The 26777-nt window shown below is 21.7% G+C and overlaps 4 protein-coding genes across 7 annotated transcripts; 2 read left to right on the forward strand and 2 right to left on the reverse strand.

Moving 5' to 3' along the window:
* On the forward strand, positions 1–852 carry LOC122858731 (NADH dehydrogenase [ubiquinone] 1 beta subcomplex subunit 7). Its single transcript, XM_044161838.1, has 3 exons — positions 1–222; positions 519–687; positions 755–852. The coding sequence occupies exons 1-3, from the start codon at positions 114–116 to the stop codon at positions 843–845; spliced, it is 369 nt and encodes a 122-aa protein (XP_044017773.1). The 5' UTR covers positions 1–113; the 3' UTR covers positions 846–852.
* LOC122858714 (elongation of very long chain fatty acids protein 7) lies at positions 755–9097 on the reverse strand. 3 transcript variants are annotated; one of them, XM_044161818.1, is made up of 6 exons: positions 8690–9097; positions 8462–8587; positions 4925–5268; positions 3770–3907; positions 3231–3473; positions 755–2241 (listed from the first exon to the last, which is right to left on the reverse strand). In XM_044161818.1, the coding sequence occupies exons 3-6, from the start codon at positions 5261–5263 to the stop codon at positions 2062–2064; spliced, it is 900 nt and encodes a 299-aa protein (XP_044017753.1). In that variant the 5' UTR covers positions 5264–5268; positions 8462–8587; positions 8690–9097; the 3' UTR covers positions 755–2061. The 3 variants fall into 3 exon arrangements, with proteins under 3 accessions (XP_044017753.1, XP_044017751.1, XP_044017754.1); XM_044161816.1 differs by having other exon boundaries at positions 8462–8590; XM_044161819.1 differs by having other exon boundaries at positions 8674–9053.
* On the forward strand, positions 6057–20425 carry LOC122858712 (elongation of very long chain fatty acids protein AAEL008004-like). Of its 2 annotated transcripts, none has more exons than XM_044161813.1 (6): positions 6057–6076; positions 17564–17671; positions 17747–18018; positions 18076–18259; positions 18445–18560; positions 18638–20425. In XM_044161813.1, exons 2-6 carry the CDS (start codon positions 17575–17577, stop codon positions 18896–18898), a joined length of 930 nt encoding a protein of 309 aa, XP_044017748.1. In that variant the 5' UTR covers positions 6057–6076; positions 17564–17574; the 3' UTR covers positions 18899–20425. The 2 variants fall into 2 exon arrangements, with proteins under 2 accessions (XP_044017748.1, XP_044017749.1); XM_044161814.1 differs by lacking the exon at positions 6057–6076 and adding an exon at positions 13460–13746.
* Positions 20264–26628, reverse strand: LOC122859643. Its single transcript, XM_044163325.1, has 10 exons — positions 26241–26628; positions 25902–26173; positions 25293–25476; positions 24915–25216; positions 21976–22066; positions 21378–21568; positions 21219–21302; positions 21082–21138; positions 20760–21002; positions 20264–20700 (listed from the first exon to the last, which is right to left on the reverse strand). Exons 1-10 carry the CDS (start codon positions 26299–26301, stop codon positions 20542–20544), a joined length of 1644 nt encoding a protein of 547 aa, XP_044019260.1. The 5' UTR covers positions 26302–26628; the 3' UTR covers positions 20264–20541.
* Positions 26629–26777: the final 149 nt, after the last annotated feature.

The raw sequence follows: 26777 nt of genomic DNA on the forward strand, positions 1-26777 counted from the left end.
ATGATTTTTCGACCAATAGGTGTCACCGTGTTTGAGTGACTGTTGGAGCCAGTGTTGGAGCACAGTTGCTTCCAACAATTAAATATATTTATTGTTTAAATAATTGTACAACAATGGGAAGTGCATATTCAATTTGGAAAAATCCAGATACAACTCCTATGGGAGATTCTGAGCCAACTTTTGATCCTCTTCTTGGTTTTCCTAATGGCAGAAAAGAGCGAGGTAAAAAACATATCATAACCTCGAAACAATTTTTCTTTTTTAATATCTAATTTTGACAAAATAATTGTAATAATTAATTAAATTAATTTATAAATATTTTCATTGATTTATTGATATGTTTATTTGTTTGTAAATAAATAAGTCAAATGTCATTGTCAATGGAATTTTTAGTATTTTTATTTTTCATCAAAATATTATTGTTGTTTTTATGACATAAGCAATGAAATTTTTTTAGCCATTTTGATGATGATAAATATTATTGTTTGGTTGTTTTTATATTTATCATTGATTTTCAGTTATGATTGCAACTGAACAAGAGATGCGAGCTTGTCGTATTGACAAAGAAGATCGTGATTATTGTGCTCATCATTTTTTAAAACTTGAACAATGCAGATTTGAAAATTGGCCATTTGTTGTTAAATGTGGTGCTGAGGTACATGAATGGAATAAATGCTACTATGACGAGTAAGTTTAATAAATAAATTAATTTAATTATCAATGTATTATTTAATAATTAAACATTTTATTTTAGTTATGTTTTGAGAATGAAAGAATACGAACGTGAACGTAGATTGTTGGAAAGACAAAAAAGAAAAAAAGAACAGCAGGCAATTGCTGCATAAATAATCACAAATAAAAAGTAGGTTTTTTCAAATGAAAAAGAAAAAAAAAAACTAAGAATTAATAATTAATAACAATAAAAATATCAACAATAAGAAAACTAAGAAAAATTTATTCATCATGTTGAAAATTAGATATTGTGGTGAACGAGAAATAATTATTTCTTGTTTGTGTACATATTTATGAAATATTCTAATTAAAGGCCATTATAAACGTGCTAAATTTTGTTGATATAATAATTTTCATTTCATTATTAATAATGCATGGTTAGTTATAGAAAAAAAAGAAGAAAAAATTGGTTTAAATCAGAGATTTCGAAATAGTTTAAAATTATTTATTTATAATATTTATAATTATTTTATTTATATAATTTAAATTACAATTAATTTGTCAATTAAGTATAAAATTATATTTTTTTTTGCTTTTTTAATTACATTGTTTTGAGGGTTTGAGTGTCACTGGGCCACTTGAACGTTTTCACAATTTTTTTTTTTTTTTTTTTTTGATATAATCGATAGTGCTAGACTATCAACTGCTGTGTGCAGTTTGATACAAGTGCAGTTGCAATTTACAATTTTTCTTAGCACATTATTTAAACAATTAGAATATTTATAATATTAATTGATTTATATTAATTAACTAGTGTCAACAGTTTCATTGTTGAGCAACAAAATTTAAACAACAAAACAGAGTTTTGATATTTTTTTTTTTTTGTCAAATGAAATCTTAAAATGATAATTATAGGTGTAATTACAAGAGGTAAGGAATAATTATATTAACTTATTTAAATTATACATTATTATAATTAATACAATATTTATAATTTTATTATTTATTTATAGATTTATTGTTTATTTATAATTTAAAGAAATTTTTTTCTTTTCTCAAATTATTTTTTAATTTATTTTTGTTAATTTAGCTTTAAATTTATTTTTTATTTGTTTATAACAATGCTATTGAATTTTTTAAATTATTTATTAAATATAATTTTAACAATTTTAATTATTTAATTTATTTTTAAACTATTATTTATCAGTGAAAAAATTTCTAACAATGCCACAAATTTTTAGCTCAATTATTTTTTCGAAATTAAAACTATTTAAATAATTAAAAAACAAATAAGATAATTTTTTTATTTTTGACTGAAATATATTTTTTTATCTTCTTTTTTCAATGAAATTATTAGATTTTTATATTTTTTTAAATATACTAATTGATTTATTGATCCTTGAGTTTTTTGGCTGCTGCACTCTTGCGATATGCACGAAGATAAAAATCAGAAAATAATATGAAAAATATTGTTGAATGTAAAAGTAATAATGTTGCAACTAATTTTGAATATCCACATGGAAAAATAAGTGCCTGTGCACTGTGTACAAATACCAAAAAGAATTGTATCTGAAACAAAAAAAAAAAAAATAATTAAAAATTGAAAAGAAAAAAAAAGACATAAATCAATAGTTTATAAATAAATTTAAAAAATATTAAATAAATTATTTTGTCAGTAATGGTTGACTGATTAATAAAATTTTCTATCATAACATTTTCAAGGTTTTATCTTTCTCTCGAAAAATATTTCAAATTTCGCTTCAAATTTTTTCAACTAATTACATCGAATTACTCAAAAACAGTCAATCCTTTTTTCAATAATTAAAGAAGAAAAAAAAAAAAATTAACACAAAATAGCCAATAGATAAAACTATAAAAAATAGTAATTATTAATTTATTATTTTACAAAGTACATTGGTCCCACAGTTTTATTGGAATGCCAAATAATTGCAACACCAATATGAGTGTGGTTGGATACTCAGTAAGTCCAACCAAACAACTCAGTCACAATTGCTCAATATTAAATAGATAAATTTTTACTTTTCCTTCTGTTTTTACCTTCCCAGCAAATTAAATTTATTACACTATTTTTAAATCATTTAAATCCTACTGTTTAATTTAAATTACAAGCCATTATATTTATGATAGATAAATAGATAAATGAATAAATAAATATTTGATTTTATTTTTAAATCATCACATTTATCACCACGTGGTACTATTATTATTTAATATTTTTTTTTTAAATATGGAGCAAGTGCATTATTGGCACATTGACCGTAAACATTTACTTTCATAGACAGAATTATTTCATCCATTGAACCTGCCACGTAATTATTTCGAAATGAAAATTAACAAAAATATTTTATAAAAAAAAGCGGCAATTATCTAGAGCTAGGCTAACAATTAATTAAATTAATTTATTTTAATATTTTTTTTTCTTTTATTATTAAAAATATTTCAAAGAAAATTAAAAGTCTTTTCAATTCTTTTTATGGCAATAATGTTGTAAATAAAATCAACAAGTTTTATTTAATTTTTTTTTACATAATACGTACCAATTGTACAGTGGTTAAATGTTTTTTCCACCAGAGATATTTTTGATACTCGGGACCCATTGCTGAGAGCATGTAGTAAGCATACATAACAACATGAACAGCATTATTTATGAGATTACCCAGGGTGCCATGTCCACCTGCTATAAATTTAACGCATATCCAAGTTTCCAGTGGGGTCAATGAGTGATGATACAGATGCAAAAATGTCACCTGACTGTCTTTCTTTCTCAACACAAAGAATATCTAAAAAATAAATTTTTAAAATAAGAAATTCAAGTGAATAACAAGTTGTTTTTATTTTTTCGTTTTTTATGAATTATTTAAATAATACGTATACACATTAAGTAAGCCAAAAAAATATTACGAAAATTTTCTTTTGTAACGCTTTTTTTTCTGATGTATGTGATGTACCTGTATGAGGTCATTGTCATAAAAAAAAATAGGTTCAAATGATTTTTAAATAGAAAATTTGTGAATTGAATTTTCGAAAAATATTATTTTTAAATTTGGTTTATGTTTTTTTGTGAAGAGTGTCTTACCGTGTCGGCAAATTCAGTGAATTTACTGATAAAATACCACCAGCATAAATTAGCCATTCTCATTGCTGTTGGATTTTGTGAATAATCAACTGGTTGACACTTGTAGCTGTAATCTGACAGCCAACCGGACATTAAATGCTGCAAAAATATTTTAATTTCAATTAAATACACCGTGTAATACAACAATTAATTTATAAATTAAAAAAAAAATTTACATTTTCTTGTAGAACATTGAAATTGCATTAGTAAAAAAAAATTACCTCTGCGTAAATTTCGAGATAGAAAAAGAAAAAAAGTTTGGCAACATCAAGTAGTTTACCAATTTTTAATTTATATAAAATAAATTATTTTATTTCAAACTGTCAAGAGTAATTTATTCAATCAATAATTAAACTAGACATTTTTTCTATTTGAAAAAAAAAAAATTATAAAAAAACATTAAATCATATTACACGCATTCTTTTGATCATAAGTTTTCGTCATAAAATTCAGGACTCGATTGCATTTTATTGCAAATATATATATTTCAAATAAATAGCCTCGACTTATGGAAAGTAATCGAAGGAAATTCTACGAGAGAATGGGACACTCTCAAGAGATAAAAAATATTTTTTTAAAAAAAAGGCAAGGAACGGTTCGTTGCACAAACGTTTGAAAACAGGATGCTTCAGACATCGTCGGGAATATTTGTTAACAAATCAACCTTGTGTAATCAAAATGTTGTCGTTATTAAATTTCATCTTAAATATATCATTGACAACAAGATTTTCCTGTCAGCTCATTGTTAATTTTTTTTGTAAACTGTTGAATTTTTGGTTTTTTTCATCTTCAATTTCGAAAGATATAAATTAATGGGTCAAGGTAGACATCAACAGGTTAATTTAAAAAAAAAAATTTCGACTGCCTGACCTTGTTATTCACAAGATCGACATCCTTGAAATATAATAAAAATAATAAATAACTACCTGTGAATGTCACAGTGCGCATAATTTTCAAAGTAACTTAATAATTTTTTTAACGAATTTTTTTAACTCAATATTGTAATACAAATTTAATTGTGGATGTTAAATATATATATTTTTTTTTCTCTTAATATAATCTTGAAATAAATTAATTGATTAATAAGAATAAAATTATAATGAAAAGGTTAATCACCTCATAAAGCATTCCCATTGAAAATATAACTTGAAATGCATTGTAAGCAACAAGTATATTTCTCAATCTAAATGGTTTTTTGTTGATCATAATTTTAGGTCCAAATTGTGTTACAAAATAAAGATACAATGCAACAATTAATATTGATGGTACTGGTGAATCCATGAGTGGCCAATCACTGACTCTTGGATCAGATGCTGTTTCTAATATTTCAGTGTATTGTTCAAATGCCATTCTAACTAAACCCTCAGCTCCAACAAATGTTTTATTACTTGATTCTATTTCCATTATTGCTTCTGATTGTCTTTCAGCAACTAACTCAGCACCAACTGATGCCATTGTGTCTAAAAACAAAGCACAAATAAATCATTATAATCCAAATAAATATAAATAATTAAATTGCATAATGAAAAATTATCTATTAGTCAATAAAATTATCATGCAATCATTTTTAACATGTCACTTTTAAACATCAACTTAATCTCAATTATTTTTTCATTATAATAACAATGACATGATTTTTTTTTTTTCTACATAAACTTGATTTAAAATTACAATTTTATTATTTCCATTAGAAATTCGAAAAAAAAAAAATTACAAAATGATGAGCTCATTTATCTCGAGGAAATAATAAAACTTGACATTAATGTCGAATCAATTATTGTTACAGTTTAATAGCATTATTTATTTTTATTTTAAAAAAAACTATAAAAAATAAAAAAAAACTTTCACCGCACAGTGGAAATTTTAATAGTTGAATTTTTTTTTTTTTTTTTCGATTTAATTTTGTTACATATATGTATTTAGTGAACATCAAAATAATGATGGATTATAAATAAATATTAATAATAATAATAAGATGAAATAAAAAAAATTTTTAGTAATGTAAAAATTCATTGGTTGCTGTGATATTCAAAAGATGAAACGGTACTTGTTATACAGAGAAAGTTTGAGTGTTGATATCCAATAACGAAAGAGTGTCTCGGTCACATCGACAATTTCTTTGAGGTAAAATAAAACGGTTAATGTATATGTACATATATATAGTTGAATCGAATAATGTTAAATTATTATTATAATAGTATTGGTGCATGGGATATAATCTGAAATATAGTGCCGTTGCTGTCTGACGATTTAGCTCGCCGTTAGTGGGTAAGTAGAACAACGAATGCCTCGTTAATTATCAATATCACGCTGTCACGCAATTTAACATTAATATTATTTTTAAACAACTAAAATTTATCCTTAAAAATTTAACAATATTTTTTTTTTTTTTTTACTTATTTAACATATATTATATTGAATAAATTAAATTTTTAAAAAATTCATATTTTTTTTTTTTTTGGATATAAATTAATAAATTTTTTATATTTTTTTATAGTTTTAAAAAAAATTTATGTACATTTCTTACTTTCAAATTCCATTGGACACTTGTTTGCCTTCCAAAACCTTGACTAAAACATGTCAATTTTCTTTTATCTACTATTTTTTTTCTATTTTTTTTTTCAATAACAACTTAATTGTCGGCTTTGTATATTGAAATATTGAAATGTATGTTTAGTTTTTAAGGTGCTCAAGTGTGTCGGGAAATTCTGTTATTATTTTTTTATTTTTTATCATAATAGTGTTTAATGGTTTGTTTTTTTTATGTTGATAATGATAATTGTGCGGAATGATAATGTCATATCGCAAAAATATACAGTTTGAATTGAAGTTTTATAAAGCAACAGGAATTGAAGTAACAGATATTTAATCATGGAGTTGTACTTCTTTGAAGAAACTTAATGATTCTCTCTGTGAAGTAAAACTTCAACTGGATAAATATAAATAGCAAAGATTTATTTCTAAAAAAATGATACGGTTAACCCACTTTTTGAATTCTGCGATATCATTGGCATGCATAATTATTTCCGCTAAATTCAATATTTTTTTTTGCATATTTTTTCTTTGTTCTAATTTTTTTTTTCATTAAATTTTTCTCATTCGTTTCAATCAATAGCTATCAATAGCTATTTATTGTACTTTTTTTTCATATTTTTTTTTGGATTTATTTGCACATTTCCCTTTCATTTTGACCTCATTTAATACTTGTTTGCCAGTTTTAAGGTAAATAAAAAAAAAAAACCAGCTGTATTATTTTCCGAAAAGATTTTAAACTCTTTGGAGGTAAAAGTTTGCCTGATGAAATACATTTAATTTCATTTGATATAAATATACAAATAATTTTTTCTTTAAATTTATTATAATTAAAAATCAATTTATTTTTCGTGGTAATTTATAATGACACAGACTTCACGATCCAGCTTCCTCAATCACAATGACCCAATTTTTTATTCGAGTAGGATATCCAATCTGACTAAATAAATTTTTTTTTTTTTTAAATTAATTTTTTTTCTCATCATTACATTCAAAAAAAAAAAAAAAAAGTTTAATAAATAAAAACTCACTATAAATAAAAAAGAAAAAAAAAATTATAAATTAATTTTGTATAAAAATAAATTTTAGATAATTTTTTTTATTTTTTTAAATTTAAATATTAAGGATTTTTGACCTTTAAATACATTCTCACTAAGATTTATTTAATTTATTATTATTAAAGTATGTGTATATTTAAATTCAACCCAATTTATTGATAATATTTCAGTTAAAAATAATGATATAAATAATAAAATCAAGTCAATTTACAATAATAACATGTATGAAAAATTATCAAACTTGTTGGATTAGAAAGCGGATGATGATAGATGAGGTCACTTGAATGAGTATATTCTTCAAAAGATGAATAAGAAAAAGTAAAATAATATTTAAAAATTCAAAAAAAAACTAAATATAATTTTGATAGAAAAAAAAAAAGTATTGTCTTTGATGTTTCACTGTAAAATTGCTTTATTCAAAAATAATTTTCCAATTCAAATTTTCTTCTAAATAATTAGCCTAAGTTTGGATAATTGCGTACAAGTGACCTTGTAATACATGTGCTAACTTGTCAGGATTATTCAAAGCAAACATTTCGTGATATGTAAATTTAAAAAATAAAAATTAAAGCTACAAAAATTAACTGTTTAATATTTTGTTTAAAAATGTTTATAATGTACTGAGTTTACATGAGACCAATTGAACGTTGAGGGTCACACGAGTTGTTGCAATTAACACACTTAAATATTACTTTGGTAAAAGGTAAAAAAATAATTTAAAAAAATTTATTGATTGAAAATAAATATTATAATGATAGCTTGATCATATAAACTATATAATTTTTGCTTTTATTTAATTTTAGCTGATGAAAGATCAAAGCCAATTCGGCAATTATGAAAAAAAAATAGTGCAATTGACTTTGCGATTGAATTGCGGATTAAAAATAATTATTTGTTATGAAATTAGAACGTGATCTTGTCAATTATTGATTAACCAATAATTTGTAATTCATTTTCTTTTTTTTTTCTTTTAATAACTAAATTATTTCTATTTTTAAATTTTTATTAGTTAAATTTAAATTTAGGTATTTAAAAATACATAATATGTTGTAAATTATTTTACCTTGTTTTGCTTTAAATTAATTGTTGATTTTAAATTGTTGTTTTTATGCAATTTATTGTCACTCAAACGTTGACGTTATCACTTTAAATCCTATTTTACCGTTGCCATGAAACTTGTTTTATTTTTCTGCTAAAAATTAGGTAAAAAAAATATAAAATTTTAATTCAAAATTAAACAATATGATGTTGCTAAAATCCAGTTATCCACGTCACCTTATCTCAAACTTACACATTAATAAATGACTTCATAATTATATCATAAAAAAAATTATAAAATTTTTTTTTTTTTTTTTTCCTCAAACTCACACAATAATTGACTAAACTTAACAAAAAAAAATATATTTAAACACAAAAAAAGTGGCTTTTTTTTATTTATTTAAAATACAAGAAAAAAAAAAAAAAAAAAACTGTAATAATATAATTTAAAAGCAATGATTTATCTATTCATTTTTGTTTTTTAAATTAAGCTTTATTTTTTTTCGTTGTAAAAACACTTTTCCGTACAATGTGCAACTAGTGTTGTCAAAAACGTTGGCACAATTTTACGGACCACATTTGAACAGGTAGAAAAAAAAAAAAAAAAGGGGGTTAAAGAGGCAAAAGAGGGGGGAAAATTCACTGGCCGTTGCTGTAGCAAGAGTAGTCAGAGGCACACCGAACTCGTAGCTTTAAGTATTGGCTATCAAAGTGGGGCCTCAGTTGGGTCTTATATTTTATAGTGGGGGGTACACATCAAGAGCAAGAGCGCCTCTCATATGTACCACCAATCAAAAATATTTAAAAATTACAATATCAACTGACAAATAAAACAACTAAAATTATTACAATGACATGTATAAACAAAACAAACTATTGCATTATTTTTTTAAACTCTTTTTTATTTATTTAATATATTAAATATTTATTTTTTTCATTACAAAATGAAGATATTACATGAAAGTTCAAGGCTTGAACTTTACGAATAAATTCAAGGATTCACAAAAGTCATTAAAGGAAAAAAAAAATATTTATATATTTTAGCCACTCTCGTCTGACATTAACCTTGTATTAACAAATAAAATTATCAATAATAAAATGTAAAAAAAAATTAATAACATTTTATTGTTCGCCATTTAAAGAAGATGTAAAATATAATTTTCTTAATTTTTTTCATCATCAACAGACAAGTGTACGACGAACTGCACAGTACTTCAGTAGATCAAGTCTTCGCTATGTCAGACAAGCTTTTTTTTTTTTCGTCATTTTCAAACTTGAATAGCTTTTTTTCTGCTGGATAAATAATTATGAAATTTTTATACAACATAGATAACTATATTAAGAATTCAGTATGAATATTAAAAAAAAAATTTTTCAACAATTAAATTATATTTTAATGTTGTAAATGAATTATTTATCTTTGAGAAAAAAAAAAAAAATTCTATTCATCATATATCATTAATAATTAATAAAATAAATATTTTTTTTTTCGAAAGGTATAAAACTTGATAGAAATTTTATCTAAATACTCATTATAATAAATTGCATAATTTTTTTTTTTAATAATTATAAGATTATAAATAAAATAAAATTTTTATTTTCAATTTATTTATTTAATAATATTTAACGATTTTATTTCATAATATTTTTGAGGGTCATATTAATTTTTTTTTTGTGTAATTAAGCCCTTGAAATGTGTATGTTTTTTGAACAATAGTAAATTGATTTATTAAATGGAACATGATTTTAGTGACCTTAAAATAATGATGGCTATTCAAACCTTCAAAATAATAGATTAAAACACTTGAAATTCATTTCAAGATATTTGTGAATATATTTTAAATGATTTATAGGATTTTTTTTTTCCTGTTTTTTTATTTTAAATAATAATTATAGCTGGATCACATTGGAAAGGTTCAATAAAGAAGGGAATTTCCCACCAAATACATTCATTATTTGTTGATGCTGAACCGGTTGATCGTATGTACCTTGTAATTTGACCTCCAAAATTTAACCTGTAAATTGTATGTTCATAAATACATTTATTTAATGTCAACAACAATTTATCCATTTACTAAAAAAAATATATATTATTAAATTTTTGATGTATTTAAATATCGATTATTGACAGCAATCATTTCAATGAAAAAAAAATCCACTTACTTCAAGGCCAAATTAAATGAAAATATAATTTTTTTATCATATTTTTTAATTTTTATTTTGAAGAATATAAGATTTTTTTCAAATTCAATATGCGAATAAAAAAAATACATACAATTACTGATTATATGAAGAGTTTAAAATTTTTCATAATTTTTTTTCAATTTTTAACTAGGTGTTTTTATAAACTCACTAATTATGATCGTTGAAAAATTTTATTGGATATTTATTTGGGAATGATAAGACTAATCTAACGATGACAATTTATTGTAAAATTTTGAATTTAATTTTGAGCTAGAAAGACACGTGTCGCTATTTTTTTTAAATTCATGATAATTTTTTCTAATTATATTCAAAAGCTATTATTTGCTTACGTCACAGATAAAATTCAAGTTATTTATCAAGTTTGGGTTTTTACATTTACTTTGATTCATCTTGACTAAAAAAATTTGTGTAAAAAAATTTTTTCTCCAACGAAATCCGGTTTAGAATTTTTTTTTCTTATTTTTCAAATTTTTTTCGCTCGATGTATATGCATATCATTAATATTTTTTTTCATTTTGTATTTTTGATTTACACTATACCATTTAGAAAAAACTTTGGGAATTTTATCCCTGAAATTTAAAAATAAGAAAAAAAATTTCTACAGAGCATCTGATGGAAAGAAAGAAACCACAATAATCCATGCCACAAATAATAATACTCGTTTTATTTATTTAATATTTTTTTCTGTTGATAAAAATCTCAAATTGCGTTTGGAATTTTGAATGAAAATACAATTTGCATTCTGCATAACAACAACAGCCCTATTTTCGTATTCAAATCGTGCAATTTTTCCCATTAATTTTTCAACTAAAATAAAATTTATTAAAAGAAAAATCATTGCAATAAAGATTTATTATTCCCTATACAAAAAAAGTAATATAAATTTTTTTAATTTTCACTATTTTATTTATTACATGCTTTTTTTGTAGATTAAAAATCCATTAGTTGTAATAATAATTATCAATGAACCCGGATCGCAAAATAGTTCAAGGCTCAGTTTATAAATACCATAACAAATCTTCCTGTTTATCATTACAATAAATAAATATTTTCAATAAAAAATATATTAATTAACAATAACAATAACAATATTCAACAAAACAATAACAAAATATATTTCCTAAACAAAAACAAAATTAAAATTAACAAATTACATGGAAAAAAACAAATAAAAAAAAACCCAATTTAAAAACACTTTTACGTTGTAGATATAATTTTAGAAATTTTATCTAGATCTGGAATCCCGTGTCACAATATTTACTTCAAATGAAATGATGTCGAAAATAATAGTTGAAAAAAAAATAAAAAAAAGGGATATAATAAATATATATATAATCGTTTAGCGTGTAAATTGTAAACATGCATTTCGCTGATTTTCTCAAGGACGTTATTTCTCAGTTTGCAACTTGGTCCATTCTGTGATTGTGAGTGTAAAAATATATGTATGAGTTGATATATGCAACATTTATCTGATTCGAAGAGAGTCATATTCATTGGCCATCGTTATTGTGAAATTTTTTTGGTGCCAAGTAGTGGCGATGACCGAGCTGTTTGATGATTTTTTTTTTTTTTTCATTTTACTATTGCTCCTGCTATACGCACCTCTTGCTAAATACATTTTTTTTATATTTTTTTTTATATTTTTTTTATCTCACTCTGTCATTTGGACACTGCCTAACCTTCGCGATTTCTTCTTTTTGCTAAATCCAACAACAAATTCTGTGTATACGTTCTCTTCTGACTTTATATATTTATATTAACTAATCTTAAATTGCAACATTTAAAAATTGTTTTGATCATAGATATTTATCTAGTAATGTGTCTTTAGACAAATTAATAAGACTATTAAACAATTGCAGCTTATGAAATTATTTTTTTTTCTTTTTTTCTTATTTTTTTTTTGACAAAATTTTATAGTTTTTTGGATAATAAATTTCAGTGAAATCGAGAATTTTAATATTGTCATTATAAAAGTATATTTATATTAAAATTAAATGATAATTAAATTTTTATTTTTAAACTATAAATTAATCATTAAAAAAGCTATTTATTTTCCAATAGAAAAATAGATTTTTTTATCGTAAAAATTTTTAGCTATATTTTTGATATATTAAATTAATTTAAGCTCATTTTTAAAAATTAGAATAATTAAAAAATTTAAAATTCATTAATATATAAAATTTAATAATCAAGATGAAATGTTTAAAAAATTTTTTGGGTGAAAGGTACTTTCATTTTAAATAATAAATATATTATCATAAATTTTCATTAATAAACAAAAAAAAAGTATAAAAAAATTTTGTTAAAATTTGATGAATAAAATAGATGTATTAATAAATAATTTAAAAAATTATTATTATGATAAAACAAGTGTCTTTGTGTGTAGATAAAAATCTATAGATCTAAAAAGTAAGTCAATTATTATACAACTTTCTCAAGTGTGACGTAAGTTTGGTTGACCAGTAGTGAAACGATCCAACGATCATACCCCACAATTCACATATAAATAACATAAAAAAATATAAATAAAATAAAAATATTTATTCACAGTATAAGAAAAAAGTTGAAAAAAAATTAAAATATCAAGTTATACACTGTATATTAATTTATATGCGTTTAATATTACCAATACATTTAAAAATTAAAAAAAAAAATTTTATGTATATATTACTATTTTCCCCTACTATTAAATAGACAGCCTCTCTCACTGGTTGCATTTTTGTTTCATAAAAAAAATATAAACTTTGCTTATATTAATCGACAAAATCCCCACCTGCAATTTTGTAATTCACTCCAAGAAATAAAATTGTTCTATAGTATTTTCAGTTTACGATTTGCACCGGGGCGAGACACCGGTCGGTGCAGGGGTCTCGTCATTCAAAATATTCATAAATATATATCGATTTTTTAATTATTCAAATTATCCTAATATTATCATTCATATTTGGCAAATTATTTCGACGGGTGATTGATTTTGAACGGTGAAAAAAGTGAATTTTTATTTTTTAGTGTTGAAAATTTTGTCGAAATTTTATATTTGTTTATAAATTTTTATCAATTTTAATTAACAAACTTTTAATTGATCTGTGGACACATACAATTTTGGCAAGTTTAAATTTATATTTTGTTCTATTTTTATTTTTGATATTTTAATTAATTTTTTAGGTATTTAATATTGCTTAATTAATTATTTGCATTTTTGAGATTTTTTAAAATTTTTTTTTTCTTTTTTTTATTTTGTAGATATGTAATATTTCCGGATGTAAATAAATATATCAACTTTCCCCGACATCTCAATTCACACATAATTTTCAATATTGGCAGATATTTTTTTATTTTTAAATAATTTTATTAATGCCACTTTAAGAGGAATGACTTTTACAAAAATTGAAAGTTTTTTTAAAATTTTTATTGAATTTAAATTGATGTTAAAGGTTATTGATAAATATTCAAAAATTATTAAAAAATCAAATATATTCTGCTTTCAATGTATGGATGTCAATAAAATTTAAATAATAATTTTTAATTTTTTTATAATCAAGTATAACGGCACGCGTTTACCCAGTCATATCCAGGCCATGTTTGTAGTTATATACGCATCAAGGAAGTTGGCATAACGTTTTCATGTTTACTGTAAATATAAAGCGTAATCACGTAGCAATGACAGATCAAATTAAAAAAAATAAAAAAATAAAAAAATTTGCATTATAATCATTTGACATTTCAAAATATTCCGAAAAAAAGGAAAAAAAAAATTTTTTTTATTTTTTCTTTAATTTTTCAATTAGTTATAATTAATATTTCAATATTAAAAAATCAACATAGACAAAAAAAAATTAATTATAAACTTTCATTAAAACGCGCATTTATTAATCAACTACATATAAAAATTTCAAGTCAATTAATTAATTAGATAATCTAAAAATAAAAACTCAATATGATTTTTTTTTTAATATTTTCTATTTCTATTTTTCATAAAATTTTCATATTATTATATATTAAGTCATACATGATTATTCATCATTACATTAAATGTAATATTATGTTACGTGATTTATGACGAGATATATTCTAAGAAAGTGATGGTTTATAATAGTTCGATGTTGAATTTCAATCGCGGAAGTTTGAGATAAAATGTCTATCGGTCATATGTTATGTGACGAAAAGAAAATAACAATTACAATAATAATAAAATTAATATTTTAAAAATTGTTGAGTTAGATAAAAGGGCATTTAAAAAAGGAGAAAAAAAAAACATTTTTTTTATTTCATTCACTGTATTATTATGGTAATCATGGCTAATGCTTTTTTTTTTTTTTTTTTTCTTTCTCCGCAAGTAATGGACCAAAGTAATCATTTGTTTTTGAATCATTGCTTCCCTATATTACGTCGTTGATAGATTAGATATTATTTATTTTATTATTTTGCATGTCCACTTTATATATTTTCACATATTCAATCTCTAATTTATCACGTAATCCAGATGAACCACCACCAGCACAAGGAAGTAATCAAGTTATTTTATTTAAAAAATTTTTTTTTATCTATTTTTTATCTAAATATATTTTTATTATTATTTATAACATATTGCTATTATTATTTATATTATTATTATTGTTTTTTTTGTGTCTATGATTTTTTTATTATCACAGTTTTATTTCATGTAAATTATTTTTACAAATTCTGAAATACTCAGCCTTGGATTTTGTTCTAAATTCTGCAATCATTTATTTTCACTCTGTTTATTTAAATTATTTTTTTTTTTTGATTTTATTATTATTATTCTATTTATTATTAACTATTTTGGTGAAATTTTTTAATTATTTAATTTTACATGAGGTTTAGAAAGATGCAGGAATTTTTTATTAGATTATTTATTGATTGATTTATTTTTTCTTTTTCTAATTTTCTTTGTAATTATTTTTTGATTATATATATTGTAGAGAGAAATGTACAGAAGAAAGCGTAGCGTGGTGTAAATATAACACTGTGTTACATTGATCTAGCCAACTTTGTAATTTTTTTAAATTTTTTTTTAATAAATTGTAGTGATTGTGTTGTGTAATTTGGTAACTAAAATTGTTGACCTTGGTTTTTATTGTTTATTGTCACGATGATGATCAAGGGAGTCATCAACATTATCACCATCATCATCATCATCATCATCGTAAATATCAAAATCAACATCAATATCATCATCATCATTTAAAAAAAAAAAAACTTATATAACTATTTTTATTAATTTTTATACATTTTTAATTTTTTTGTTTATTGTTTTCTACTGTTTCTAATCACACTCTGATAATTATTATTGTTTTTTTTTTTTTTTTTTTGAACTTGGATAGTTGTATCACAACTCAAAGGTACCCAATTAATAACAACCCCACTTATTTTTAAAAATAAACAAATCTCATTGGCAAAAACCCACAATTGTTTTCAAATTTTTGTATCTTTTTTTTTTTTTTATAATTATCTTGCTGTTATTGTGACCCCACTTTTACAAAACTATTGAAACTTTTTTTTTTATTATCATTTGTTTTTTACATTTACCTTTCGATTATATATAAATTTATCAATAAATTTTTTTGTTGCACTTGTTGACTGGTAAGTACAGGTCTTGTTGACCAATTAATTTTGCATAATGAAATTCTTTTTTATATTTTCGTACGTCAATACATTGTTCATTTTATTTTGACCTCTCAATGAAATGTTAAATAAATTTAATTTAAATACACAAGATTTACGGAGTAATTAATGTCAATAAACTGTAAAATTATACGTAAAAAATAAACGACTTTGATACAATAACAACGCAATGCAAAAAAAAAAAAAAAATTATTTTTTAATTCTTTTTTTTTGTTTTTTAATTAAATTTTTTAAATACAATTAATTTATTTATTTTTCATCATTTTATTTTATCATTTTTACGGCTTTATAATTTTACAAAAAAATACGACGTTCAGAATAAATACATGTTGCAATTCATCAAGAAAAAAAAATTACAAAAAAAAATTCGAACCTTTATTCTAGACAGATTTCAGTTTTGTTTCGTTCATAAAATATATACTTAGCAAATATACATTTATGTAGACATTTATGTGTAAATACATAAAGAAAAAAAAAGAAGAAAATAATATAAAAAAAAATTAATTTATATATACCATTGATCATGAGAAATGAAACGCCAAGAAAAATAACTCAATGGCATTTTCGTCATCATCATATCCACTTGATTGATGTTTTTAAAATTTTTTTTTCTATTATATTTGTGTGACCAGTGACTGTGTCTATATATTACCAATAATTGCATTTTAAATGCAACATCTAACATCATAAATATTTCAAAATAACAAATTACCAATTTATCGAAATTTCGAAAATCGAAATAAATTTGTTTTATTTTTTTTTTTCGAAATTCTACATCATTTAATAATTGATTTAAATTTATTTCGATTCAATTTATTTCTTTGTAAAACATTTATCTCTCTGTCATTTTGACCATATATTTACATAATTTTTTAATCACTATTATTTTTATCAATCTAATCGAAATTACGAGAGCTTAAAAAAAAATTTTTTTTTAAATCACATTATCATGTTACTTTGCTTGACATTTATTTTTCAAATTTAATTATGACTTTGTTACACAAATACACGTACATATTATCATAAAAAAAAAAAATTAATTTTCTATTCTTCGAAACGACTGACGTCTAATGACACTGAAAATCGAAAAAAAAAAAAAGAAAGAAAAAAAATTCCACGTAGTTTATTGACTGACGTAAATAAAAAATTTGATTATTATTTATTTTTAAATTGAATGAATGAAAATAAAATAAGAATGTGAATAAATTATTATTTAAAATTTAAATATCAATAGATTTTAATAATAAATTATAATTTTGTTTTTTTATATTTACAGTTTATTCTCCGATGAATACCAGCAGTGGTATTGCAGCAAGCGAGATGTCGAATATTTACAATAATTCAATTGTTGCATTTTGGCAGCATGTATTTCATGATGTAGCTGGTAAACAATTAAAAAATTAAACAATAAATAAATAAATTTAATAAATTTCAATTTTCATTTAATTATTAATTAAAGATCCAAGAACGAAAGAGTGGTTTCTAATGTCATCACCAGTACCAGGTGCTAGTATTATGTTTGGATATTTGTATTTCGTACTATCATGGGGTCCAAGACATATGGAGCATCGTAAACCATACAAACTCAATAACACACTTATTATTTATAATTTTATTCAAGTCTTATTGAGTATCTGGTTATTTTGGGAGGGCCTGGATGCAGCATGGCTGAGAAAATACAGCTGGAAATGTGAACCAGTTGATCAATCAAACAGCCCAGAAGCACTAAGGGTAAATACCTAATAATTATTAATAATTTATAAAAATAATAATAATTTATTTTTCTAGATTGCAAGATGTGTGTATATATATTTTTTGGCTAAAATATCGGAATTACTTGATACTGTTTTTTTTGTTTTACGAAAAAAAGAAAAACAAGTTACATTTCTTCATATGTATCATCATACTGTTATGCCGTTGATATCTTGGGGTGCTACAAAATATTATCCTGGTGGACATGGTACCTTTATTGGTATGATTTATGCATTTTTAAATATTTTTTTTATTGTTTTGTTATTAGTAGAAATAATTACAACAAAAAAAAAAAGAAACAAAGATTGATAGAAAAAATGATGATTGGTTTTTATGATTTTGTTGATTATTAATTGTTGTTGTTGTTGTTTTTTGTATTATTTATTTATTGTTGGTTTTTTTCAGGTGTAATCAACAGCTTTGTTCATATTGTTATGTACACTTATTATTTACTTGCTGCTGCTTTACCACAGTATCAAAAATATCTTTGGTGGAAAAAATATATAACTACACTTCAAATGGTAATTATAATTTTGAAAAATTATATTTTCGTTTATAAATAGCATTTTTATGTTTAATTTTTTTTTTTTTTTTCTAGGTACAATTTTGTCTTGTATCTATTCACAGCTTTCAACTTCTTATTTACGATTGTGAATATCCAAGATGGTCACTCATATTAATTCTTCCAAATGTCATGTTTTTTTACTTTTTATTTTCTGATTTTTATAAAAGATCATACGTCGCTAATGATAGTAATAAAAAGCAAATTAAAATAGATAACAGTGTTGAAAATATCACGGAAAATGGCACGAAAAAATTGACAAATAATTATCAAAATGATAAAAATAAACAAGCGTAATTAATTATAATTAATATTAAAAATATTGAAAAAAAAAAAAAAAACTAAATTAAATTTATAAATAAATAAAAATTAATATATTTTACAATTTTTTATTTCTGGTAAATACCGAATCAATTGGTGATTTTACAATAACAAAATAAATTTTTTTACAATATTTCAGGGCTTGAAAAAAAACCTGTGCCAATTTTTTAAATGATTAATTTTAATTTTTACATAAAAAAAAAAGCTTCACGTAATAAAATTTGCTCAAATCTACGATATTTTAAAAAAAGCTATTTTCAATATTTATATGAAATAAATAATAGATTTTTAATAATAAATTGTACTATTTTTAAATGAAAAGGAAAAAATTTTTTTTTCTTGTAGATATATTATTATTTAATAATTTGCTCATTGATAAATTTTATTTAATTATAAATTCTCATAAGACAAAAAAAAAAAAAATAGCTTTCAATAATAAAATGATTCAATTTCTTTTTATAATTTTATTTTTCAATTCATTTGACTGCTTTGTAACAATTTTTTAAAAATAATTGCACTGTACATTTAGTATGTAAAAAGCCCAAAGAACATGGCTTTAATACATAAACAATTAATTTTAACTATTAATTTCATTCAATATATAAAAATACACAACTCGAGTCAAAAAAAAATAATGAAAATTACATTTGGATTACGAAAAAAAATAAAACAATTATCTATCTAAAAAAAAAACACTAAATAAACACTAACAAAACACCAATTTGATGAAAAAAAAAAAAAATCAATTTATATAATAATTTATAGATTTGTTATTATTAATTTTTAATATACATAATTTTATTTTATCAACGTGTATAATAAAAAAAAAAAAAAAAAATAATTGTAATTATTTTGAGCACGATATTCAATTACACTATTATGATTTTTTTTTGTACAATATTACTAATTATATACAAAATAAAACAAGATAAAAATAATTTGGTTTTGTTATTTAAAAATAACCAAGTATTTAAACAATTTTAATAATAAATATAATTTTTTTTTTTTTCATTTGTTTAATTATCAAATTAAACAACACGTATGAGCAATATATAATTTGTATAATTTTTATATTTTGATTAGAAAATAAATGCTCTAAATATATCTAAATTTTTTTTTTTTTTTTTTTTTTTTTTTCTCAAGCTACACCCAAAATTGTTGTAAAAAAAAAAAAAAAAAATAATAAATAAATTTTTTTAAAATAGTTCTATACGTTGAATAACAATTTCATTATTATTTATTTTTTTTCTTTATATATGCTTAACCACTGTGTACGTATGAAAAAAAAAAAAATAAAAAATAATTTTTTTATTTTCATATTTATTCGTTAATTATTTGTGTATTGTATTATTTTAAATTTTTTTATTTTTCTATTTTTCCGACAATTAACAGTTAATTTTCTTGGCAATTAAATAGCGATGATAAATGTATGTATTATCAGAATACGATATAAATTGTCGTCACAGCTTGTCAAGGTATATTTGTTGTTGAACATTATTATCATGAATATACACTTGAAGAAAAAAAAAAATAATAAATAAAAATAATAATATATATATTTTTTAAAATATATAAATTCATTCACACGAGTCACACTGTTGAATATCAAATGACAACATTCAGGCTTCTTTTTTTCTGTATGCCTTGCGATAAAAATCACTGAACAGGTAGATGAATATGATGACATTAGTTACGAAAAAATATGTAAGACCCTTTGACATTGCACAGTCCATAGCAAGAATTGTCATCAAATACGTCAACATCATTCCAAATTGTATCTAAAAAAAAATATCAAATATAAATATATTTACAAATTTTAATTGGATTAATTAATCACCAATTGCATCCATGTCATGTATTTTTTCCACCATAAATATTTTCTATATTGTGGTCCAAGTGCAGCAATTAAATAATATGTGTACATTACAATATGAACTGATGAATTTAAAAATCCAATAACAAGTCCTTGTTGACCTGGCATAAATTTAAGATAACACCATGAAAACAAACAAGTTATTGAGTGATGATAAACATGAAGAAATGTAACTTGATTTTGTTTTTTTCTGAGTACAAAAAATATCTAAAGAAAAGAAAAAAAAACACGAATAATTATTTAATAATCGAACTGTTAATATGGAAAATTAATTTGCAAATCTTACTGTATCTAGTAGTTCAATGACTTTGGCAAAGAAATACCACCATGCTCCTGTTGATAGCTAAATGAATTTTAAAAAAATATTTATATTATTGGAAATTTGATTTAAGTTAATATTTTTTTTATTTGTAAAATTTATACCATTGTTTGTAGAGATGCATCGAGACGAGATTTATTCGAACAATTATTTGATAAAATATATTTTAACGCATCATGATCAAGTGCCTGGAAAAAATATGAAAAATATTTATTTTTAACTTGTAAATTGTATTGAGGTTTTTATGAATTAATTATATTCACCAATGAACACAGCCAGACACTAAATACAACTTGAAATGCATTATATAAAATGAGTGTTTTTGTGAGTGTAAATGGTGGTTTTTTTTCCATCATTTTTGGTCCAATTTTGAGGACAAACAATAAATATAAACTGAGAATTACAAGAACTGGAAATGGTGAACCCATAAGAAACCATGAATCAACTTGTGGATCTATTTCAAATTAAAAAAAAATATAAAATTAAATATTATTTTTAAAAGTTAAAATATTTAACGAAATTGCAGTTTTTTTTTTTTTTCAAATAGTATATCATATTTCACACTGTATATGCTTATAATAAAAAAAAAAAATAAAAATATTTTACTAAAAAAATTAATTACATTTCCTTGACACAAAAAAAAAAAAACAGCAATAATTTTTTGGTCATTTAAATATTCATGCAATTATTCAAAATTAGATAATAACTAAACAAAGTTTATTTATTCAAATATTAACATACTACATTATGCATTTAAACATAAGTGTTGAAAAATAAACGTAGATACAAAAATAGTAATAAATATTACATTTTAAACATAACAAAAAATAGTATAAATTGAAAAAAAAAAAATGTTTTTACCTTTTGTAAATTCCAGTATGTCATTGTAATTACTGACAACGAGTTTCACTAAATTAGCCATGTTAATAAATATAATCCTTAGCACAAAAAACTGTGAAATAATAAATATAAAAAATACAAAACAGTGTCAATTTAAATGTGAAAAAAAAAAGTAAATAAATAGCAAAAAATTATCTATTTTTTTATGTAACTGATAGCGTTTTTTTTTTCTTTTTTTTTTAATTGACTACTTACAAATTTTTAAAAAATATTATAATGATAATTTAGCTGTTAATTCTTAGCGGTGTTGACCGCCTTACTGTTAGGGTAAGTGTCCCGAATGAGGAACAGTACACGAATTCAAAAACTTAAAACGTTGTAACTTCCATGAACGACAGACTGATACTATTGGATGTTACCCCACTTTTATTCCTTCTGAGCATGTTCCTTCTTCGTTTTTATTTTCTACACACGCATTTATTAAGTCAAAATTATTATATCAGGTTAAAATTTGTTTATCACTTTTCATTAATATTATTTAAATCACTTGAATAACAATAAAACAAAAATTTTTTAAAATGAATATTTAGATAAAATATTATCATAGTGTAAATTTATACAAATAGAAAAATAATATTCAGCATTTCAATGTTATAGATTGATTTAAATTTCACAATTGTCATATTTTTTTTTTGTTTTTATTTAGACTTTGATCTTGTTATTGTATTAATTATTAAATTTCATTTTTTTGGCTTATTATAAATAATAATTTTATCTTGTCTTATCTTGTTTTTTTTTTTTCTATAAATTATTATTTTTTATAGCTCTAATGAATTTAGTATTTTTAATGAATATGGAATTTTTTTTTTTTTTTTTTTGTCTTTAAAATGCAACGTGAAATATTTGTGTTAGCTAATCAAATTGCGTCAATGTTTTATTTGCCAGGAATAAAGTCTTGGCTATTTTTCATAGCCGGAAATGTGATTTTAAAAAATAAATAAATTTCTATGATATTTTTAAGTTTAAATAATAAACTAAAAAATATATTTAATTGATAAATAAACTTGAAAAAATGTAAATAATATTATTGATAATATGTCAATTAATTATTGACACTTGTCATTATATAATTTAATAATTATTGTTATTTAAAATTAATAAAAAACCACATTATTATTTCCATTATTATAATTTTTAGTATAAATATTTACGATTATTAAAATTATCAAGAAAAAAAAAAATCCATGATGAATTTTAATTGTTCTATATAGCCAATATTCCAATGACGTTATTAATATTTTTTTAAAAATTAATTCATCAGCAAATATGATTGCTCATTGAGTACGCAATCGTCGTGTTAAAAAATACAATGACATTTGAAATACAAGAAATTTTAAGTTATTATTTTGATTAGTTGCATTAATGTATGATAAAAAAAAAAGAAAATAAAAAAAAAAAATAGAATATTAATTTTATTATATTGAATACACCTGCTTATAAATTTGTAACATTATAATATAAATAAATAATAAATATAGGTCATGATGAGAAGAATGAACAGGTTTCGTTGGCGATTGACCGAAATCGAAACTCTGATCGGCCTTTGGGTATGTTGGACCTCAAATACCTAACGGCATCTCGATGCTCTCGACCCAGTAAAGTGGATCCTGATACTTGTTCCATCACCAAAATTAAAATAAAAAATATCAACATGTGTATTTGGAGATTCCTAAAAATCTGGGACACAAAGATTTTATCATTTAATAAGTAGAACGTATTCTAACAATTTTTAAAAAATTAACAAATATATTTAACCTTTGAATTTAATAGTTAACTTTTATTGCTGAAATTTTGAAATTTATTTTCATTATATTTATTTAGTTATTTATTTTTAATTTTTAATTTCATTATTTATAAAGATATTTTATTTTTCTAATTTTCTAAATACAATAAACACTTTGAATAATTTTTATAGAAAAAAAAAAAAATACAATAAACTAAATTAATTAATAATACTAAAATAAAATAATAAAAAAATTTTTTTATTTATATAATGAAATAGTGAATAATTGATTATTTAATTATAAAAAAATAAGCTTGAAAAAATAAACAAATTGAATTGTTTAGAAAGCTTAGTTTGAATTTTTTTTTTTCTCAATTATTTTGTTTTTTTCATCAATTATTATTTTATTATAATTATGTTTTTTTTTTTTAAATAATGATTTTATATTTATTTCTGCATTTTTAATAATGAAGATGTAACTGTCATTTAATTATTAATTTGATGCACGTGTCAACCTTGACAAGGATTAGTTCAGAGGTAAAAAAACTTCAAGGTAAAAAGATAATTTTTAAAACTCTTTTTTTCACTAAAAAATTGAAGGCTGACGATTTTTTTAAATAATACAAATGAATTTATTTTAATTTAATATATCATTTTGAAATTAAGTTTGTTAAAAATATTTGCTTTTTGTTAATTAACCTGTTGATTATCAATTTTATAAAAATCAAAATTAAATGATTCAAAACTCCAGCTACGCCATCTATTTTCAAGCTTAATTTATCAACAAAATTCTGTCGATATAAAGATTATTAAAAAGAAAAAAAAGAAATTTTAAAATATTGTCAATGTCAAATTTATAATTCACCAAGTTCATTATGATAATTTATTTTCTTAGAAATAAAATTTAAAAAAAAAAAATAGAAAAAAACATAAATTCTTTAAAAATTCAATACTAAAATTTAAATTTCATATTTAGAATGTAACCTTTGAATTTTAACATTTGTCATGGGAATTTATTATTCGAAAAAAAAAAAATAATAATCAATCATATAAAAAATTAAATTGTCAAGAAAAATCAAAAAATAAAATTGAAAAAAAATAATATATATATCAAGGTTAATAAATGAAAAAAACAAATTAAAATTCATAATAAATTAATAATTTATTTATCTTTATTGATTTGATTATTATCGAGGTTTGTTGTAATATTTTTTTTTGATTTTTTAACATATGTATTGTAGTAAAATTCGCCAAACAAAACAACCATAAATAAATTTTGTGGTAAAAGTATTGCAAGTGTCCATACAGGAAAACCACAATCCTCAACAAATAGCAACAATGATGCATGTATGAGAATTAAAAAAAATTGTAATAATTGCATTTGTGTTATGTATTTTTTCCACCATGGTCTGTTGATTTTAAATGACGTTGCCAAATAATGAGAATACATGACCACATGCACCAATGAATTCAGTAAACCTAAAAGAACAAATAAAAAATAATAGTTTTAGTATTTTATTAATTAATTTATAAGCTTATTAATTTAGATGATTACCTATGAATGTCACATGTCCACCAGGTAAATATTTAACACCACACCAAGTTGCAAAAATCATACCAGCATGATGATAAACATGAAGAAAAGATATTTGATTATCTTTTTTACGTAAAACAAAAAATATTGTATCTAATAAATCAATTATTTTTACAATAAAATACATCCATACTGTTCTTGCAATCTAATTAACAAAAATTGAAGAAAAAAAAAACAATTAAAACAAAATTACATTATAAATATTTAAATTAATAAAAAAATAAATCGAAATAAATCGAAAATTTTCGTGAATTAAATTTTTTTTTTTCTCAACTTCAATTATTATTGTTATATTTTTAATTATCTAACTAAATTAGTCAATTCTCTCTGCCTAACATTAAAACCAGTCTATTATTTAAAAAAAAAAATTAAATTATATTTTTTTATCAATAAATTTCGTGCTGTAATTTTTTTTTTTTCAGTAATTTTTCGAATCGAAATATTTCGATTACACATTGTTGCTATTATTTATATTTGTTTATATATTTTAATAAATAATATAAATATTATAAAAATTTATAATAATTATTAATCTATCAATTATTAAATTTTTTTTGTTATTTTTATTACCTGAATTGCGATTGGATCATCGGAATAATCAACTGGTTCACAAACATAACTATAATTGTTCCACCATGCAAGTGTTAATGCTCTATAAAATAAATAACCACTTAAAACAATTTGTACAACATTATAAATTTGCATAACTCTTTCAAGTTTAAATGGTGGACGTTTTGCCATTAATCTTGGACCAATTGTAAATACAAAATATAAGTACGTAACAATTATTCCAAATATAGGCCATGGTGTTGCAATAAACAGCCAGTCTTTCGTTCTTGGATCTAAAAAAAATCATTTCAAGTCATTTAAATTATTAATTTTCATGTTTTATTTTAATTTAAAACTCACCAGCAGCATCTTCATTTAAAAAATGATAAGTTTCAACAAACATTCGTATTATTTTTGCCATTTTTTTATGTCAATTTAATTTTTTTTTTTCTCAAAAACACTTAGTTTTATTTATTTTTTTATCTTTTGTTATACAGGTACTATAAAATCACATAAACAATATGAGATAACAAAAAAATGTGCACATGAAAAAATCATAATTAGATCATTATTGAATTTGAAGTTTTTATTTTTCGTAAATTTTATAGATTTAATAGTGAATCGTTAGAAATAAAATTGAAAAATTATAATAATTCTATTGTGAATCTGTTGGAGAATTTGTTTTTTGATAGTAAGTAATGAAAATTTAAAAAATTATCCGTGACGACCACTTTGAACTACCGAAACAGACTGAATGAAATTTTTACCTCCATCGAAAAAAATAATAGGTATTGTATTGTAATTAAGAAAGACCTTGAAATTAATTAATTTAATTCAAATTTTTTATACTATACTTTGTAAATAGATGATTTTCGAAAATAATACTTTGTTTTTTAA

Source organism: Aphidius gifuensis, linkage group LG6, assembly GCF_014905175.1.
Source record: "Aphidius gifuensis isolate YNYX2018 linkage group LG6, ASM1490517v1, whole genome shotgun sequence".
Classification (NCBI taxonomy): domain Eukaryota; kingdom Metazoa; phylum Arthropoda; class Insecta; order Hymenoptera; family Braconidae; genus Aphidius; species Aphidius gifuensis.